Source organism: Halichoerus grypus, chromosome 4 (genome assembly GCF_964656455.1).
Source record: "Halichoerus grypus chromosome 4, mHalGry1.hap1.1, whole genome shotgun sequence".
NCBI lineage: Eukaryota > Metazoa > Chordata > Mammalia > Carnivora > Phocidae > Halichoerus > Halichoerus grypus.
Window position 1 is genome coordinate 187,015,340 of NC_135715.1, and position 18,940 is coordinate 187,034,279.

General features: G+C 51.6%; 1 protein-coding gene across 4 annotated transcripts in view; it reads left to right on the forward strand.

The window, feature by feature from the left end:
• Positions 1 to 2,503: 2,503 nt before the first annotated feature.
• Positions 2,504 to 18,940, forward strand: part of INPP5D (inositol polyphosphate-5-phosphatase D) — a 112,832-nt gene continuing 96,395 nt past the window's right edge. For 2 of the 4 annotated variants that reach the window (XM_078071468.1, XM_036109582.2), the window contains exons 1-2: positions 2,512 to 2,758; positions 18,138 to 18,201. In XM_078071468.1, the coding sequence (XP_077927594.1) occupies positions 2,625 to 2,758; positions 18,138 to 18,201 (198 nt within the window). In that variant the 5' untranslated portion in view covers positions 2,512 to 2,624. Of the gene's footprint in view, positions 2,759 to 10,296; positions 10,316 to 18,137; positions 18,202 to 18,940 lie in introns of those variants that run through there. The other 2 variants (XM_036109581.2, XM_078071469.1) reach the window with 2 other exon arrangements.

Here is an 18,940-nt window from a genome sequence, read left to right on the forward strand (position 1 = left end):
TGCAAGTTTTTAGTACTTTGTGTATATAGACAGGGGCCCTGCAAAAACTATTTACCCGGGCCCCACCCACCATAAGGGCAGTCCTGATCTAAATGTTGCCAGGCACCCGGGGGCTCAGTTGGTTAAACGTCCCACTCTTGATCTCGGTTTGGGTCTTGATCTCGGTTTGGGTCTTGATCTCAGGGTGGTGAGATCGAGCCCCTTGTTAGGGCTCTGTGCTCAGTGTGGAGTCTGCTTAGGACTCTTTCTCCCACTCCTTCTGCCCCACGTGTGCGTGCTCTCTCTCTCTTAAATAAATAAATCTTTAAAAAAATATTTCAGTTTTATGGGACGCCTGGGTGGCTCAGTTGGTTAAGCGACTGCCTTCGGCTCAGGTCATGATCCTGGAGTCCCGGGATCGAGTCCCGCATCGGGCTCCCTGCTCGGCAGGGAGTCTGCTTCTCCCTCTGACCCTCCCCCCTCTCATGCTCTCTCTCTATCTCATTCTCTCTCAAATAAATAAATAAAATCTTTAAAAAAAAAAAATATTTCAGTTTTTCGAATATGGGGAGCAGAAGGGGGACCAGGAAGCTGACCGTGTCAGATGGCTCAGGCAACTGGGTTAGGTGGCAGTAGAGATGGAATGGGCCCTAAAAATTAGGGAAACGTGTGTGTCCCAGGGAAATCACAGTGGAGTCGAAGGACAAGGGCAGTCCCACTGGCCACCCAACTCTGCTGAGAGGCAGGACTTGGTGGGGATAGAGGCCTGAGAGAGGGAAGGCAGGAAGGTAATTATAAGTGCAAAAGTCTTGGACGTGGTGGATGAATTGGTCAAGGTACTAAGGGGCCAGGATTGCAGATGGATCTTCCTGATGGGCCCTAGAGAGACCAGGGGGCTTCGAGGCTGAAACCAATGAGGAGGTTGGTGGAGGTTAACAGGGAGGCAAGAAGGGTGCTAAGTGGGTGATGGGAGGATCCGCTGGCTTCCTGAAGGCCAGAGTGTGGAGGCCAGCTCTTGTCCCCATCATTTCCCCACGCCTAGCTCAGGGCCTGCCTAGAGGACCCTCGCTTCCTAGGCTTCTTATGTTCTGAGGGTTTGGGAGTTGAGTCATTGGTCCAGGGGAAGGAGCGGGGGAGGGGCAGCAGTCAGGGGAGAGGAAGCTCAGAGCGGCTTGGGGAGGTGGGAGAGAAGACTGGGGAGTTCACTGGGGGTGGAGTTTCCAAAAGGAACTTCACCTGGAGCCCAGGGGCCACACTCTGGGCCTCAGATTCAGGATGTGCTTGTTCAGAATCACCCGTTGTGTGCGAGTACCTCCGTGCAGGTGGGAGGGGCTGGGGGCCCCTCAGCACACGTGAGCTCCTTTAGGAGCTACTTTCTTCAAGGTAGGAAAGAGGAAACTGGGGCTGAGAGAGAGAAGTCTGATCAGCTCCTGCAGCTCAGATGTAGATGTAGAGCTGTGGGTTTCGGATGCTCCGGCCTGTGGAGGGAGGTCTCTTGTCATGTCTCGGGGGGCGAGGTCTGGGTGTGGGATTGGGGGGCACCACACCTTGTGCAATAGGTCACAGTGCCCCTTCACCCTGGTGGGCTTGACCCAAGAACTGAGTGCACCCCAGGAGTGGGTGTCCGCTTTGGAGCCCTCAGAATCCGCTGGTCTGGGATGATGGCCGCGTGGAGGCAGCTCTCCGCTGAGCCGTGGGCACGTGCAGCCAAGCCCAGCCTCGGAAGAGCCGCCGCCCTGCTGGCCACCCTGACTCTGCGGAGACAAAGGACACTGGGAGACCCGTTCCTTATCCTTGCCCAGGTGGCCAGCCTGGAGAGAAGTGTGGTTTCCCACGTGTCCTGGAAAGACCCAGAGGTGCAAACCCAGCCTGCATTCGCCCCGAGCAATGTCCATGTCCCCAGCCCTCCACACCCTTCCTGTGTCACTAAGCGGGGCTGCCTTGGAGAGCAGGGCTCCTTCACACCCACAGGCTCCTGGGATGAGGGTAAAGGTGTCACAGAGCTGTCGCCTGAGCCCTTGGAGGCCTCAGGTGGTGTCACCCAAGGTCCTCCCAGCACCCGGGGCCGTGCGGTGCCCTGAGTCTCTCACGTGGGGCTGGGGCTCAACTGTGCTCCCACCCCTCAGTTTTGCTCGGCCCCGGGGTGGGCCGGCCGTGGTCCCAGGGGAGAAGCTCTGGGGTAGGGTGGGCCCGAAGGCGGAGGGATGTGGCCAGGGCGTGGCCACCCCACGTGAGCCGCGGGACGGGCCTCCAATGGCCCCTGCTTTGGCCGGTCCACACCGGCTAGGCCACGCTTCTTCAGAAGCCGGCCGTGGGCCTCCTGGGCCCGAAGCAGCTGACACCCCCAGGAGGCCTCGTGGGGGGGGGAGCGGGAGGGGCGGCTTGCGGGTGGGCGGGGTGGGAAGGTGGAGCACGGCCGCCCGGCGGGTCTCCGCAATGAGGAAGTCCTCGGGCCGCTGCTGGCTTCCTTTCCCTCGCTGAGCTCCTGAAACAGGAAGTCGGCCAGGGAGCTGGTGGCAGCAGCGGGGCCACCGAGCGGGGCCAGACGGACGGCGGCGCCGGCTCGCAGTGCAGGGGCCTCGGCTCCCCTCGGTGGCGCGTCGGTCCTGGGGTGGCCGCCGGCCCCGGGAAGGCCCGTGGCCGCCATGGTCCCCTGCTGGAACCATGGCAACATCACCCGCGCCAAGGCCGAGGAGCTGCTGTCCAGGACGGGCAAGGACGGGAGCTTCCTCGTGCGCGCCAGCGAGTCCATCTCCCGGGCCTACGCGCTGTGTGTGCTGTAAGTGCGCGGCCCCCGCCCGGCCCCCGCCGCCCGCCGCCGCCCCGGGGAGGGGAGGCCAGCTCGGGCCTCGCGCCCACGCGGGCACAGGTTGTCTTCATGTCGTGGGATGCATGGACCCGTCTTGCGTGTTGCCCAGATTTGTTGGTGGGTCCAGCCGACGCCCACTGTGGGCCCCGCTGGGCCTTGGAGCCCAGGTTTTTCGGCCCCTGGGAGCTCCCCAGGGCCTCCCGGGGCCTGGTCACCCTTGCGGCTGCCTGGGAGCGGTGGTGCCAGGGGCCAGGAAGGGGGGGCCGTGTCCACACTCTGGGAGGCAGGCAGAAGCTCAGGGCTCCAGAGCGGGGCGGGTGTTAGAAAGTGGCTCGGTCAGTTCAGGTGTGGCTCAGACATGCCCAGCTTGGAAACCTTCGTGGAAGGACAGATGTGGCAAGAGAGGACCTTTCTGGAGCCTAGGCTTTGGGCCCGTGGAGGAAGCTGTAGTTCGGGGAGTCAGAATATGGGGAGGGTTCACCCAAGAAAGAGCTTTCAGTTCACCCAGAAGTTGCATTCGGGGCCCTGAGAGCAGAGGAAGTCACCATCACTGACAGCCGGAGCCTCTTCTCTCCCCACCTCGGCACTGGGCTGTGTCCCCCACACATTTTGGCCTCTCAGCCGCCACCAACTGCCCCCCCACCCCCACTTCACCCCACTCCCAGCTCTGGGATATTGCTGAAACCTCCAGTTGTCTTAACAACGGAGGAAACAGCCACTTGCTGAAGGTTCCTTTTTAAAACACCCTTGTTCGACCCATGTCTGAAAAAGGCCCTCACGCCGGCAGCCCTGCCATCTAACCACCCCTGCCAGGCTCGGGGCAGTGCCAGGGCACCGGGGGGGACAGGCTGTCCCCCTGCACCTCTCAGGTAGCATGTGTGGCCTTGCAGAAAGTTCCCCCTGACCAGGCAGGAGGGGAAGTAGGTCACTGAACACAGACCTGTTCGGAGCATTTGTCTTGGGGTTATCCCATTTTATCCTCCGGCGACCTGAAATGCAGGTCCCACTATCAGTCCCCTTTGCAGATGAGGAAACTGAGGCTCGAATGGGTTCAGAGACTGACGACAGTCAAAGCCTGGGCCATCTGCCCCCAGAGGCTGCACCCAGACAGCCGGACCCTTGCCGCCCCACTCCGAGCCCTGTCAGGCCGAGTGTGAGCATAGGTTCCAGGGGACAGCAAGGGAAGCCAGGGTGCTGACAAGGACGCAGCTGGCCAATGGGCCCGAGCGCTGACTGCACCAGAGGCCCACCTCCCGAGGCCAACTAGCCCCCCCCCACCCCCGACTCTCACACTCAGGGGAAGGGACCAGGACTTCCCCACGGGCACTGCCCTCCCCCCGGGCACCCGCCAACAGGGCCTTGGAAAGGATGGGAAGATGCCACACTGACTGCACTGGGCCCACATGGCTCTCTCTCCTGCCCCATGGACCGTAGTGGAAGGCCGACGCTGTTGGGTGTTGGCCGTGTGCTGAGCCTCCCGCTGAGAGCTTCCAGGACCCTCCCAGCGGCCCTTCGGTCAGGGTGCTCGGGTTGTGCGCAGGTGACAGACGTGGTCTCTGACTCCGCACGGGCGGATGGCAGGCTAGAGCCGGGGCTACGCCTAGAGGCAGGCCCTCGGGAACCTCTCGTCCCACGCCCCGGACTGCGGTGAGTGGAAGGAGCTCTGGGAGGGGGAGGCCTTTGGCTCCACTGCCCTGCTGGCTGGTGGCAAGCTGGGGTCCAGGCCTGGTTTCCCCTGTTCCTTCCTCCGCCTCTCCTCCGCTCTGCTCATCTGCACTGAATCACTCGCAGGGCTGCAGCGGATGTCCAGGGTCCCCTTCTTAGAGGGGGCGCCCATAGTGCCCACAGATGTCCGCTCTTCTCATCAAGCTCCCGTCCTCCAAGCCCTTTTAGGTCCAGGCCCCAGGGCTTGGATTCCTCCCCGGGGACCCCGCCCTTTGGCCAGGCCCAGGGCTCCCCTTTCCCCTCTGCTCTTTGAGGGAAGCCACCCTTCCTTCAGGGTCAGGAGCCACTAAAGGCTGCGGGACAGGGTGGGCCACCAAACTTTCCCCAAACCTGGGAGACTTAACCCCGCCGCCACCTTTCATTTCGCCAACCAAGGAGATTTAAGAATGAAAAACTTAGAATGAATGACAACTATCTGCCACCTTCCAAAGGCTCATTTCATGGAAGAAAACATCCTCGAATACCAAAAAAGCAGGAAAAGCGTACTCTTAAAAAAAAAACAAAAAACCAGTCCTTTAAATCAAATTAGATTTAACTTCCCTGTGGCCTAGTGCAGACCTTGCCCCCACGCCATCTGGGTCCACGGCCTGGTGCTGGGAGCCCTGACGGGGTGCAAAGCGGCTGGGCTTCCCTCCGTTTCACAAGCGCTGTCTGTCTGGAAGTCAGCTGGGAGTGCAGGGACCCCGGGCTGGGGGGTGTGCAGCTGCGGGGTCAGGGCTCTCAGAGTGAGCCGGGCCTGCAGAAGGAAGCCACCAAGACTTGCCCTCCTGCTCTAGAAATATCCGGGGGAAAAGGCCTCCTGGCCGGACACGCCAAGACCTCCTGCCTGTGCCCAGTGGCCGGAGCCTGTCCCCGTGCCCTCCGGTGAGTGAGGGGACAGCAGAGAAGCTCAGCTGCTGGGTTAGGCGGCTGCGCTGGGAGCACGAGGAACTGCGTACACCTTCTCCCCGGTGGCCTTGGTGCCCGGGAAAGAGAACAGGATTTGACTATTTAAATGAAACGAGAGAGGGGGTGAGGGCGACACCAAAAGACAAGGCTGCAATTCAGGGCCGCCCACGTGATGAGAGCGCGCAGTCACCCCGGCCTCGCGAACCCGCATTTCCTCTCGAGAGGTCAGCCCTGCCACCTGCCCCTGGGCAGGAAAGCTCAGCCCTCTCCTCGGCAGCTCAGAGAGCCCTGCTTGAGGGAGACCCCGGAGGCTCTTCTTGGGCGCAGAGAGCTGGAGGGGGAAGACCCCCCAGGCAGCTGGCCACGCTGTTTGAGTCCAGCTCTGCCATCTTATGGCAGGGGGCTTGAAAACATGCGGCCACAGGGCCTGCGTCATCCTCCCCTGACCTGACTCAACCCCGCCACAGGGGTCCCTGCAGGGGGCGTCCGGCCCATCTTGGATGGGGTCGCTAAGAGCCTATCAAGCTCACACCCTCCTCTCCTGCCAGGATGGCACGTCCACGTGGGGCCAGGGTGCTTGTCGGGTGCTTTATGCTGCAGAAAGGAGATGCACCTTTGGGGGAGGGGGTCCCTCCATGGAAGGGGCCAGGAGTCGGCAGGACCAGCCTCTCCCTGCTCAGGCCGCACACGCAGAGCTAGAACAATGGGCCAGCATCGCTGGGCGTACAAGCTGCCCGCCCCCCGAAGCGCACTAGGCAGGGTTGGCTCCCCTCCTGGGGGAGGGGCAGGTGCGTGCCGCCTTTGGTTCAGGTACCGGTGCCCCGTCCGGCCAGCCGTGGCAGGGACGTAGCCTTGGTTTCCCCAGGACACAGCCTCCCTGCCCCCCCGCCGAGCTACCCAGGCACACCCACGGTCTCCTTCGCAGGGACAGTGTCCCGGGCAGCCTGGACTCTGGCCTTGCCAGCGCAGTCCCAAAGATGAAGAAGCACAAGTAGGACATTGAGCCACCAGAAGTTCCCTCGGAGAAGGCATTCTTCTTGTTAGGACGATAGAGTGTGATAGGCCACTTGAGGTAGAGTAAGCCTTAAGCCTTGTTCCCCTAACAGAAGGTGGTTGCTAACCTGTTCTGTCTAAAAATAACCCAAAAGACTCACGAAGTCTTACTGTGTGCCAGGCTCCCCATTCTGGGCTCTTTACATGGATTAACTCACTGTCCCCCACGGCCTTTGGAGGAAGGACTGTCATTATCCCCCACTTTACAGATGAGGAAGCTGAGACCCAGAGAGGTTAAGGGGCGTGACGCGCTTATAGGACGGATAAATGGCAGGGTGAGGACTTGAACTCAGGCCGTTCTCGGGAGGGAGAAAGAGAGAGGAGCCAGCCAGCCTGGGTGTGTGTGGGGTCGGGGAGGCCTGGAAGGGGGAGGCGCAGAGAAGGGACTTGGGAGGGCAGCAATGTCCAGGAGAGGTGTAAAGCCATTTCCTGTGGTGCGAACACGTGGATAGAGCCCCCTTCCTCCAGTCCCCTTCCAACGTTTAAGGCAGGTTTGCACTGCTCATTGATTATTTTTGTGCAATGCAAAGAAATACTGGTTTTCGTATCTGGTGTTCACAGAAAGTGGGGACAAACGCTGGTCCACACAGTAGCCAGCAGCCAGAGCTGGAGGACCACGGGCTCTTGAAATCCGGTTTACGTAAGAGCTTGTCCAAGGGCAACTCTTCGGAGTCTTCTTTCCGGGTGCACGACAGGAGAGAGTGGTGTGCCTGTGAAGGCCTGTGTGTTGAACGGATCACTGGCATCTTCTGTCTGAAGTGACTCAGAACAACCTGGTAAAGTTGAGTGTGTCCAGGCTTTCTGTGCCCGTGCCCAGCGCTCCAGAACACCCCTTCCAGAACCAACGGAGGCTCTGGCTTTGGTGTGTTTTACAAGCTGGCCTACCTGACGGGTTACATTCACGGTGGTGCTTCTCCGTTGAACGGTCCCCTCTCCTGGAGTCTGAGCCCAAGCATAGGGAAGAAATGGCAGGGGTGCCCCTGGCCAGGCCTTCCTCCTTGCCCCAGCGATGGAGTGAGGAGAGGCCCGCCCTTCCTGCCCAAATCCCTGCCATGCAACACAGTCCTTAGAGGTGAGCCCTCTGTGGTTGGCTACATCTGATGTGAGTTCTAACGTTCTCGAGACACTAACCTCCCTGTGCCCACCCGGCATCCTCACTGGTGAGAAGCCCAGTCCCTGGGTTATAAATGGAATCCTATATAATATGTGGCCTCCTGTATCCGGCTTTTTTCACATGATGCTTTTGAGGTTCATCTATTTGCAGCCTGAGCGTTCCTTTTTATGGCTAAATAGTAGTCTGTTGTGTGGAAAGACCGCATTTTGTGTGTCCTTTCGTCAGTTGATGGACTTGTGGGTTGTTTCCACTTTGGGGCTATTGTGAACAACGCTGCTGTGAACATTCGTGTACAAGTTTTTGTGTGAACATGTGTTTTCAGCGGTCTTGGGTGGAACTGCTGGGTCCTACAGTAATTCCCAGTCTTTGTGGAACTGTCACCCTGCTTTCCACAGAAGCAGCTCCATTTTGTATCCCCATCAGCCACGTGTGAGGATTCTGATTCTCCCGCATCCTCACCAAGCCTTGTTGTTATCTTTCTGGTAATAACCATCCCAGGGGGTGTGAAGTGGCCTCTTAGGGTGACTTTGAGTTGTGTTTCTGTAATGACTAATGATGTTGAGCTTCTTTTCATGTGTTGATTGGCTATTTCCCTATCTTATTTGGAGAAACGTGTATTCAGATCCTCTGCCCATTTAAAAAATCGGATTATTTGTCTGTCTGTTGTCATTGGATTATTGAGAGGGTAAAACGAGAGAATGTGGGCAACACGTGTGACCCAAGGCTAGGCGCGCAGTAAGCAGCCGTTAACACTGGCCATTATTTTGTACAAGTTATAAAGTGAGCGGTGACATCTCAGACTCAGGGGAGCATGGGCCTGTCTGTGAAGAAGATTCCACAGCAGAAGGAAAGAGGAGAGCTCGGGCAGACTGTCACTTTGAGAACTTCCTGGAGGCCTGTAAGAGCCTCCGGGAGACAGTGAGCTGTCATGCGGGGCCTCCTCAGAGGAAGTGCTCAAAGAGATAAGGCAGGAAGAGCACTTGAATGGTGCATGAGTGTCCAGTGGCCGCGGGAGCCAGGGTTGAGCGCCCGGAAGCTTGAGGGAGAGAGGGGTCTGGGGGCACGGATGCCAGGAAGAACCACCAGGTAGATGGAAGATAAAGTCAAGAAGGAATGGCGGCCATCTTAAGAGTGACTGACTAGTTCCCATTTAGGAGGGAGATACTGAGGGGACAGAAGCCCTAAGGCTCTGAGGAGGGAGCCCAGCATGTGGACGGGGTGGGGATCAGTGCTGGGAGCTGCAGCAGGCCTCGGAGGGAAGTGGGGAGACCAAGCCCGCAGTTCTGGGGACCAGATCTTTCCTTTCTCCCATGCTCGTGTCACACCCCCTTTGTCCATTAATTAGAAAAACATCGTATTAACAATACCAGCACCCAAACAGTTTGGGTTCAGTTACTTTTTAAAAATGACCCCAGGCAGGGCTGGTTCCGAAAGGGTCAGCTGATCCAGCCCCTTCACTTGCCAGCCAGGAACCTGGCCTCCAGAGAGGAGAGGCCTGTGAGGCCATCCCAGGTGTTGGTGGCCACATAGAACTAGATCTGCTGATAAGCACTGCCGTGTTCTTTCAAGGAACTTAAAAAAATACAGTATTGGGGCGCCTGGGTGGCTCAGTCGTTAAGCGTCTGCCTTCGGCTCAGGTCGTGATCCCAGGACCCTGGGATCGAGCCCCACATCGGGCTCCCTGCTCCGCGGGGAAGCCTGCTTCTCCCTCTCCTACTCCCCCTGCTTGTGTTCCCTCTCTTGCTATGTCTCTCTCTGTCAAATAAATAAATAAAATTTAAAAAAAAAATACAGTATTAAGTATAATGTACAAAGAGTACAAAGAGTAAAGAAGGAAAATAATCACCCAATTGCTGAGAGACCAACATAAATACTGTTAATTTGTAGGTGTATGTTCTCACTCTTTCTTTGCTCCTCTTTCTCCATAGATAGATAAATCTCTGTACTATATATATAACTATAACCATGTAATTTTGGTCTGTGTTTTTTAGCAACGTTAACATTTCCCGGTTAGTTAAAATTTTTTTCCCTTAAATATCATATTTAACGGGTGCCAAAATTCTAGTACATGATGTGCCGCAATTTATGAAGTGATTCTTGTATTGTCAGACGTTTTGAGTTACCAGTAGTGTTTTGTTGTTATAAACATGATGGTGATGAAGGTCTTTGTGCAGAAATGTGACATTTCTGGTTACAGATTCCCAGGGGTGGAATTACAGGATCAAAGGATTGAAAAGTTTTTTAGGCTTTGATACAGAAAGACAAATCGCTTTCCAGAAATTTTGTTCCAATTTATTCTCCGGTCGGCTGTACGAGAAGAGTGCTCACCTCATTCCAGGCTCCCTATTCTGAATATTTGCACTTAAAAAAAAAAATTAAGTTGCAAGGTGAAAGGGGTTTAATTTCTGTTCCTTTTTCTTTGCATTTCTTTTTTTTTTTTTTTAAAGATTTTATTTATTTATTTGAGAGAGAGAGAATGAGAGACAGAGAGCACGAGAGGGAAGAGGGTCAGAGGGAGAAGCAGACCCCCAGCTGAGCAGGGAGCCCGATGTGGGACTCGATCCCAGGACTCCAGGATCATGACCTGAACCGAAGGCAGTCGCTTAACCAACTGAGCCACCCAGGCGCCCCTTCTTTGCATTTCTTGATTGCAGTCATAGTAAACTTGTTTGATAGGACTGTTGACCTTCATAATTCCTCTTCGGTGAATGATCCTGTCCATCCTGTTTGCCATTTTTCTTTTGAAGGTGAGGTTTTTCTGTTATCTATTTACATGAAGTCCTTAGATCACTTTTGTTGTAAATATTTTCACTGTGGTTTGCCTTTAAACTTTGTGATTTCTTTGACATTCAGAGATTGTAAATTTTCATGAAGTCTGTCAATCTTTTTCCTTTGTGATTTTTTTCTCCTTTGCTTTTCAATGTAGAGAGTCCCTCTGCACATGGATATTCTGTTTTTGTTTTTTCTTTTTTTCCCCAGTGAGAGGTGGGAGGGTTAGGACAGGGCCTGTGGAACTTGATAGACTCAGGCTAAGGATGACTGTGCCTGTCCAACCTCCAGATTCTGTGGGGCCTTGGTTTCCTCATCTGAAAACCAGGGCTAAGAATACCTATGTAGTAGTGTTAGTGGGTGGATTGAACAAATGTGTATATCACATGCAAGGTATTTGGCAAAAACAGATGGAGAAATGATAAGTTTTTTCGGTTTTATTTCTGTTTTGTTTTGTTGGGTTTTTTTTACATTGAACACTTTAATCTTTCTGGAATTAATTCAGTGGATGGTGTAAGACAAAGGTGTATGTATATTTTTTTGAGTAACCAATCATCTTTCTCAAAAACTTTTATTGAATGATTTGCTCCTTTTCTGATTCCTCTTTCCCTGTATATTAAGTCTTATATATCTCTTTCTTGCCTGTTTACCCTGCTCCACGTATGTCTGGTTTTCTTATACCAAATGCGTCACCACAATTTTATAAACTATTTTATTTTAGGATTTTCATATCTGTTGTTTTCAAGTATTCTTCCAGGTGAACCAGCTAATAATTTTGCCAAATTAGAAAAAATACAATTGGGACTTCAATTCAAATTGCAGGAAATCTATAACATAACTTGTGAAAAAGAATATTTTAGTATTTGTCTTTTTTTTTTTTTAAGATTTTATTTATTTGTCGGAGAGAGAGAGAGATCACAAGCAGGGCGAGTGGCAGGTGGAGGGAGAAGCAGGCTCCCTGCTGAAGGAGGCTGATTCAGGACTCGATCCTAGAACCCTGGGATCATGAACTCAGCCGAAGGCAGACGCTTAACTGACTGAGCTACCCAGGCGTCCCCGGAACATTTTAGTATTAGTCTTAGTGAAAAGTGTACCTTCCCCTCTTTAAAATCTTGTAATTTTCTTCCTATAGATCCTTCCTATTTCTTGTTATGATTACTTCTGATTACTTTATAATTTTGTTACTTTTGTAAATGATACCTTTTCTCCACCAGTTACCCTTTTGTGGTAACTGATGACATACAGGGAAGTTATAGGTTTTATAAATTTACCTTTTATTCTATCACTTGACTTACTTCTCTTTATTTCAAATTGTTTTTCATTTGCTTCTCTTGGATTTTCTTTAGAGGCAATCATGTTATATATAAATTATGATCATTTTGTGGTCTACTTTCCAAATACTTGTAACTCTGATTTAGATTTAATAGTTTATTACATTGGCCAGTATTTCTCAAACATTGCAGTGGAGGATATTGGCAAGAGAACAGATCTACCTCAGGAAGTTCTGTGAGAGTCAAACATGACACTGACTGGGAAGGACTTGATACGATATTCACACGAAGTTAGCGCGTGATGAAAGTTAGTTGTTGTTCTTTGTCATGTCAAACAAGGACCCATCTTTTCCTAGTTTTATAAAGTTTTGAACGACTAAGTATTTAATTTTATCGAATGCCTTTTTAATATCTATTGAGATGATTATGTTGTTTCCCTCATTTCATTTACGGGCATAACAGCTTAATTTTATAAATTCCCTAACATTAACCATTTTTGCACGATTAAAATGAACTGTTCTTGATTATGTTAATTTTTTATTGTACTCTGAATTTTATTTAGGATTTTTGTATATATGCTCATAGGTGAGATTGAGTTATATGATTTTGGTCAAGTTATGGTTTAAGAGTCGTGGAAACTATAAAATATGGACACATTTATGTGGCATCATCATTATCTGATTTTTTTGAAATATTAAAAGAAGTTCGGCAGAGGTGCTTTTCCTCAGAGCCACAAAATAATTTTTATTTTATTTATTTATTTATTTATTTTTAAACTTAATTCTTAAGTAATCTCCACACCCAACATGGGCCTCTAACTCACAGCCTCGAGATCAAGAGTTGCATGCTCCACTGACTGAGCCAGCCAGGTGCCCCAGAGATAATTTTCAAATATTTGCTTCAGTTTCTTCTTTGGTGTCGATTGATTCTTGTTTTCTACCTCTTGTTTCACTTTCGGTAAGTTATCTATATTTTTCAGAAAACAGCCCATTTTTTGAGCTTTTCAAATTTTCTGGCACACAATTATGCATAGTTTTTTGTAATTTTCAGGTTTCTCTTTTATTACTGTTCTTTCTTCTTTTTCTCTTTTTGATTTTGTTTCCTTCTTGTGTTGGCTGGGCTCCCAGCAGGGAATAGATGGCCTAATCCAAAGGGATGACAGGATAGGGAAGGCCACACAGCCTAGAGCTAGCAACCTTGGGAAGCCCTTCCCACACCTGAAGAGCCAGGGGACAGGCTATCACCAGGCCCTCCGACTGGAGCTGTGGCCTCTGCTGGAGGCAGGGTGGGGTCAGGGGACCGAATGCACCCCTCCTGTGCTCCTCTCACTCTGTCTGTGCCAGACCTGGGTGAGGCAGCCCACACAGGTCCATCCCCCAGACACAGGGCAGGTGGAGAAGGATGGAGCCGGTCTAGATGGCGGGTAAGAAGAAGGTGAAGCATTTTTTTCTTTCCTTTATTCAATTTGCCAGAGGGTTGGCCATTTAATTTTCTGCTTTTCAAGTCATAAGCTCTTAGATTTATTCCCTGTTTTGCTTTTTATTTTTATTTAAAAAATTATCTGTGCTTTCAGAAACCCCTACTTATGTATGTATGAGGACAGAGATCTGTCTTCTCTATTTCTCACGTTTCCTCCGTGTCTTTTCTTTCTGTACTGACTTTCTCGAGTTTTTCTTCCTCGTTAGCATTCTCCAGGACATGAGCTGCTGTTTACCTCCTCTCTTGTGGTGTTTCTTGCTGACTCGTGAACTCCTGGGTTTTCCCATCCGATCACTTTTCCTTGTCTCACGCTGCTCAGTCTTTACAATCGATCTCTCCCGTGCTGGAGATGCAATTGTGGACTGAGTTCACAAGTCAGATTTCACCAGAATGTCTTTTATTCTTTGTGCAGTGATTCTGTGAAAAATGGAAGTAACACCTTTGAGTCCTTAGAAAAATGATGCCCTTCTTTGGCGTGGTGCAATGTTTTCATAGGTGTGGTGATTTTTCTTTTCTGACAAAGAACTGTCAGGAAAAGTTGGGACAGATTCTTTTGGAGAGCAGAGTGGGTTTCTGCCCAAATCCTTTTCCCAGACAAAAAAGGACCAGCAGGGATGGGGGTGGGAGCCCCGATCGGAGATCCAGCTGTTGGGGGTAAGAGCCAGGGGTCTCATACAAGGAACAATGTGCTGGACCCCTAGCTGCTGGGGCAGGGCGCTCAGCAGACCCCCAACAGCACTCTGGCTGCCTCCCCTCCACCTTTTACTTGGCCACATGGCCTCCTCTCACCTTCTTTCTTCTGAACTAATGGCCTCTTGTAATTCATCCATTTTCTGACTCTCTGGCTGGATTCTTTGAGGTTTTGGTGGTGAATAGCGAACACCCTTGGTTGCTAGGGCTGACGTACATTTTCCCTTGTCTCTATATCGGTCCAAGGGGCTTTTTTGAATGCAGGGTGTCCACCCCTTGTTCCCCCACCCCATCTTGTCCAGAAGTCTACAACATTTAAGCAAGAAAAAAAAATGTACAAAGCAACACTAGAAATTAGAACTGATATATAATAAGAATTACAAAGGGGCTTAAAAACAATTATAGAGCACACTAAGCCGATTGGCATCGCGAGACAGGGATGCTAATGAGGTTCTTGAATTTTAGAGTTTGATTTCTCTGTCCCATCCTACCCCTGCCCCCCATGGGGCTCAGCATGGTAGAGGATGTTTCTGGGCATGCTTGTCAGTGTTCACTTGGCTGGGAGTAGACATGCAGAAATAGTAATATTTATCTGAGAGAATAAAAATGCCACGGTGTTGCTTTCTGCTTCTGCTGGCTTGTCCTCTTGCATTCAAGTAAAACTTCCCAAACCATATTAGGATTGATCTGGAAATGCCCTGCCCAGAGGAAGCATCTTCCCACTTAGGACAGGGTGGGCACCTGCTGTCATCAGGCAGCAGTTCAGAGTCACGTGGGACATTTGCTCTAAGCCCCATTTCACTGGAGAGTAGATCAGCGGCCCACGTACCTGGCCCAGCACCGTCCCCACCTGGGTCTCCAGTGGGGCTATTCCTGACACGATTGCCCTCAAATGCACCCCAGTCACTGGAAAGAGTAGCAGCCAACGACCTAAGGGGTTAGCACCCTAAACTGTTACTAAATCCCCACAAAGAGCTGGGAAGGGCTGGACGAGACGGTCATGGCGCGTTGTCTGGATTACGTTCTAGTGCAGTTGCTGTCAAAGAGGATTTCGTCGTGGAATCCTCACTAACCATTTCACGTGTCAGATTGTGCGCCTGTGTGTGTACACGTAGGTTACGGATCTGTATGTGTGTATGCACGTGTGTGGACATATATACATGCGTGTTCTCTGTGTACACGTTCATGCATCTGGGACCAGAGTGAAGTACAGCTGCCGAGGATTGGGGGAGGCCAGGGAGCGCCCCCCTCCACCTGCCTGCAGAGCCCCCATTCCTCCCTGGCATGCAGTCTGGACCAGCTGATCTCCTGTGGGCTGGGGGTGGCGGCGGCGGAGGGGGGGTGGTGGTGGAGGTGGTGGTGACCTTGTACATTTTCCCTCAAAGACCTGAACTGACCCAGCTCCGGGGACGTGGGTCGGGCCCCCTGTGTGGCCGCTGCTGAGATATCCCTGTCTAAGGGGGAGTGTCCTCTCTTCCTATTGTACTCGCTTTTGGATTCTGATCTGTTTGAGTCACACGGAACTGCTTCTGCATTTCAGCGTTCCTAGAACTTCTTTAAAAAGCCAGAAGGGCTGGTCTGCCACACTTGATGAACGAAAGGGCCTTCCTGTTCCGTGCAGCTCTCTCTGCCCCTCTCCTGGTGACCCTCTTCTGTCTGTTGACAGGCTGATGTTTGGGGCCTGCTCAACTGCTTCCACATATTAGCTGCCCTCCCCCGAATAAGACCGTTCGGGCCCCGGTCTCATTTGCATATCTGCGGGAGGAAGTGTCACGAGAACAGCAGTGAGAGATAAGAGCCTAGCAGAGTGGGGCTGCCCCTCAGGCTCCGCAGGGGGGGCTGCGGAGGGGGGCAGTGGGGCCGGGGTGCTGGGGCGGCTCTCCGTTTCTGGGACATCTCCGGGAGGTGAGGTGACAGCAGCCGAGAGAGTCATCCTTGCCTGTTGTGGTATCAGCTCGGGCTCTGGAGGCAGGACAGGGCGGGGGGCGATGAGCATTCAGAGGTGAGGGAAAGGGAGAAACGAGAAACTTCCCTGTGAGAAGTGAAGAGCCGGGTGGAAGTGAAATTACCCAAACCGTTCTCCAAAACTTTCTTAAAACAGCCATTGGCTCACAAGCCAAAAAGAGATTGTAAAACTTGACCACATAAAGTCGTAAAACCTCTACACAGCTTAAAAAGAAAAAAAATTCCATAAGCACCGTCAACAATAAGTAACTCCAAGGGGCGCCTGGGTGGCTCAGTCATTAAGATCCTGGGGTCCTGGGATCGAGCCCCGCATCGGGCTCCCTGCTCGGCGGGAAGCCTGCTTCTCCCTCTCCCGCTCCCTCTGCTTGTGTTCCCTCTCTCGCTGTGTCTCCCTCTGTCAAATAAATAAAATAAAAATCTTAAAAAACAACAACAACAACAACAACAAAAACAATAACTCCAAAATATATTGTGGCACGTATCAAAGTCTTACAGATAAATAAGCAAAAGATGATTAAGAAAAAAAAAAGGCAAGCCAAACACATGAAAAGAAATTTGCAGAAAAAGAAAGACGAATAGTGAAACATGGGAACACGGTCAACCTTTCTCATAAAGAAAGGCAGATTAAAGTGAGTACTCATTTTTCTTTAACCTCTCAGATTTGCAAAGATGAAAATGTCTGATAGCAGCCTGTTGGCAGGGTGTGGGGAAATAGACATATCCGGTTAGTGGGAGAGAAAAGTGACACAGCCTCGCTGGGAGGCGATCGTCAGTCTCTCTCAAAATACAAAGCCCGCGTCTCTCCTGCGGCTCTCCTCCTGGTGGTGATCCCCCCGCGGCCACTAATAAATGTCAGCACGTGCAGTGTCCAGCGTGTCCCGGGCGCTGCTGTAAATGCTCTTCCTAAGTTAACTCACTTAGTTGGTGCCGTGGCAGGTGACCGGTGTTGTTCTGGTCCCCATGGCACTGACAGGCTGGATCTGTGCCTTTACCAGTCACACAAGGTGTAGGCACGGAGATGCTCACTGCAGCACCGTTGAGGAGAATAAAAAGCTGAAAGTAACTACCCGTCCGTCATCACGGGCTGGTCAAATAAATGATCATACAACCACGTGGTGGAACGTGAGTTGGGAGGACCTGTAACATATGTTTTTTGGTGAGGAAAGCAAATTTCAGAACAACATATATACTGTGATATTATGTGCATTTAAAAAGATGTGTAGGGTGCCTGGGTGGCTCAGTTGGTTAAGCGACTGCCTTCGGCTCAGGTCATGATCCTGGAGTCCCCGGATCGAGTCCCGCATCGGGCTCCCTGCTCAGCAGGGAGTCTGCTTCTCCCTCTGACCCTCCTCCCTCTCATGCTCTCTGTCTCTCATTCTCTCTCTCTCAAATAAATAAATAAAATCTTTAAAAATAAAAAATAAATAAATAAATAAATAAAAAATAAAGAGATGTGTATATTTAAGTCTGTACATTTAAGAGTTCTGGAGTGATTTACAAAAAGGAGTAGTAACTCGGAGAAGCGGGGCTCAGCAGGAGGGGGGGAAGGAGACATTTCTTTTTCATCTTTTATCTTTCTTTATGTTTTAAATTGTTTAGTGTATAATTTTATTTTTTTAAGTTTTTAAAAAGATTTTATTTATTTGAGAGAGAGTGTGAGCAAGAGTTGGGGGGAGGGGCAGAGAGAGAGGGAGAGCACAAGCAGGGGGAGCAGCAGAGGGAGAGGGAGAAGCAGGCTCCCAAGGAGCAGGGAGCCCAATGCGGGACTCCATCCCAGGACCCTGAGATCATGACCTGAGCTGAAGGCAGATGCTTAACCAACTGAGCTACCCAGGCGCCCTTAAACTAGTATATAACTTTAAATACTAGTTAAACAGGGGTGCCTGGTTGGCTCTGTCAGTTAAACATCTGACTCTTGATCTCAGGGTCGAGAGTTCAAGACCCACATTGGGCTCCATGCTGGGCGTGGAGCCTACTTAAAAAATAATAATAATAAAATAAGATAAAATCTAGTTAAACAACACATACAAATGTTGAGCGAAGTGCCAGGCACCCAGGAGGGGCTAAATACTCTTGTAATGAAGTTATGTCTTGAGGGTGGATTCCTTTAAATCAGACCACGTAGCTGTCAAGTGCCAATGTAAATCATGCCCAGAAGACCCCACATGCCTTTTCCTGGAGCTTCCTGAGTGGAGGGTGGGGGGGCGGAGGGAAGGGGGCTCAGTCCAGGACTGCTTGATGTCAAGGCCGATCTTCACCTCAGAATGGTCAGCTCCAAAGTTCAGAGACGTCATGCCCAGGTTCCTTGAGCCATGTCAGGAATTCCTGTCTTTTCAGTTCCCAGAGAAATGAATTCCCTCGCATGGGTTCTAACGAAGCCTTTGGTCTATTTCAGGTACCGGAATTGTGTTTACACGTACAGGATTCTGCCCAATGAAGATGATAAATTCACTGTCCAGGTAAGCCCTTTATCAACCTGGACATCTGACCCTGAGTGGAGCCGGAGTCGGCAGAGAAAGTGACAAAGATGAAGAAGAGAGGAAAGAAAGCTTGTGCCCCAAACGGCCTGGACGTGAGGGCCTGGCTGAGCCTCTTTCTCCCCAGAAGTCTGGGGGTGGGGGTTGCTTGGAGGGTAAGCTGTGACCCCGCTCCGTTGGGAAGGATGCCCAGAGACAACGGAAAGGGACTGTAGCTTGTTGATTATTTTCTTCAGTGAGCTCAGCTGAGTGAGGGTCGGTGGGCTGGGAAGGAGAGGAGGGGAACTTACAGGAGAGCAGACCAGTTTTTTCTGAGGGACTAGATGATCGCCCGACAGGTTAGCACAAAACAGTACCTTTCCATTTGTAGACACCTCTTCTGCCAAAGGCTGAGGCTCATGGCACCTGGTGGCACCGTCTAGAGTCCAAGTGTGTAAAACTTGCCATTAAACGTTAAGAATCAGCTGCAGCAAGTCTTTCCAAGTCCAAGTCTGGAAAGCCCGCCCCCCACATAGTTTGCATGACAAACACCACGGGCTCTGTGTGACCACAATGCATGTCAACCAAGTGGTGTGGAGGCCAGGGGAGCTATTTTTATCTGGCTGCATTAAGAGAGCAGGGGGGTGGTCTGAACAAAGGAGGTGTCCTCAGGAGGGGCAGAGGAGTCATGACCGTGGTAAGAGGCACCAACAAATGGCGTGCACCCACGTGGGCACCAGAG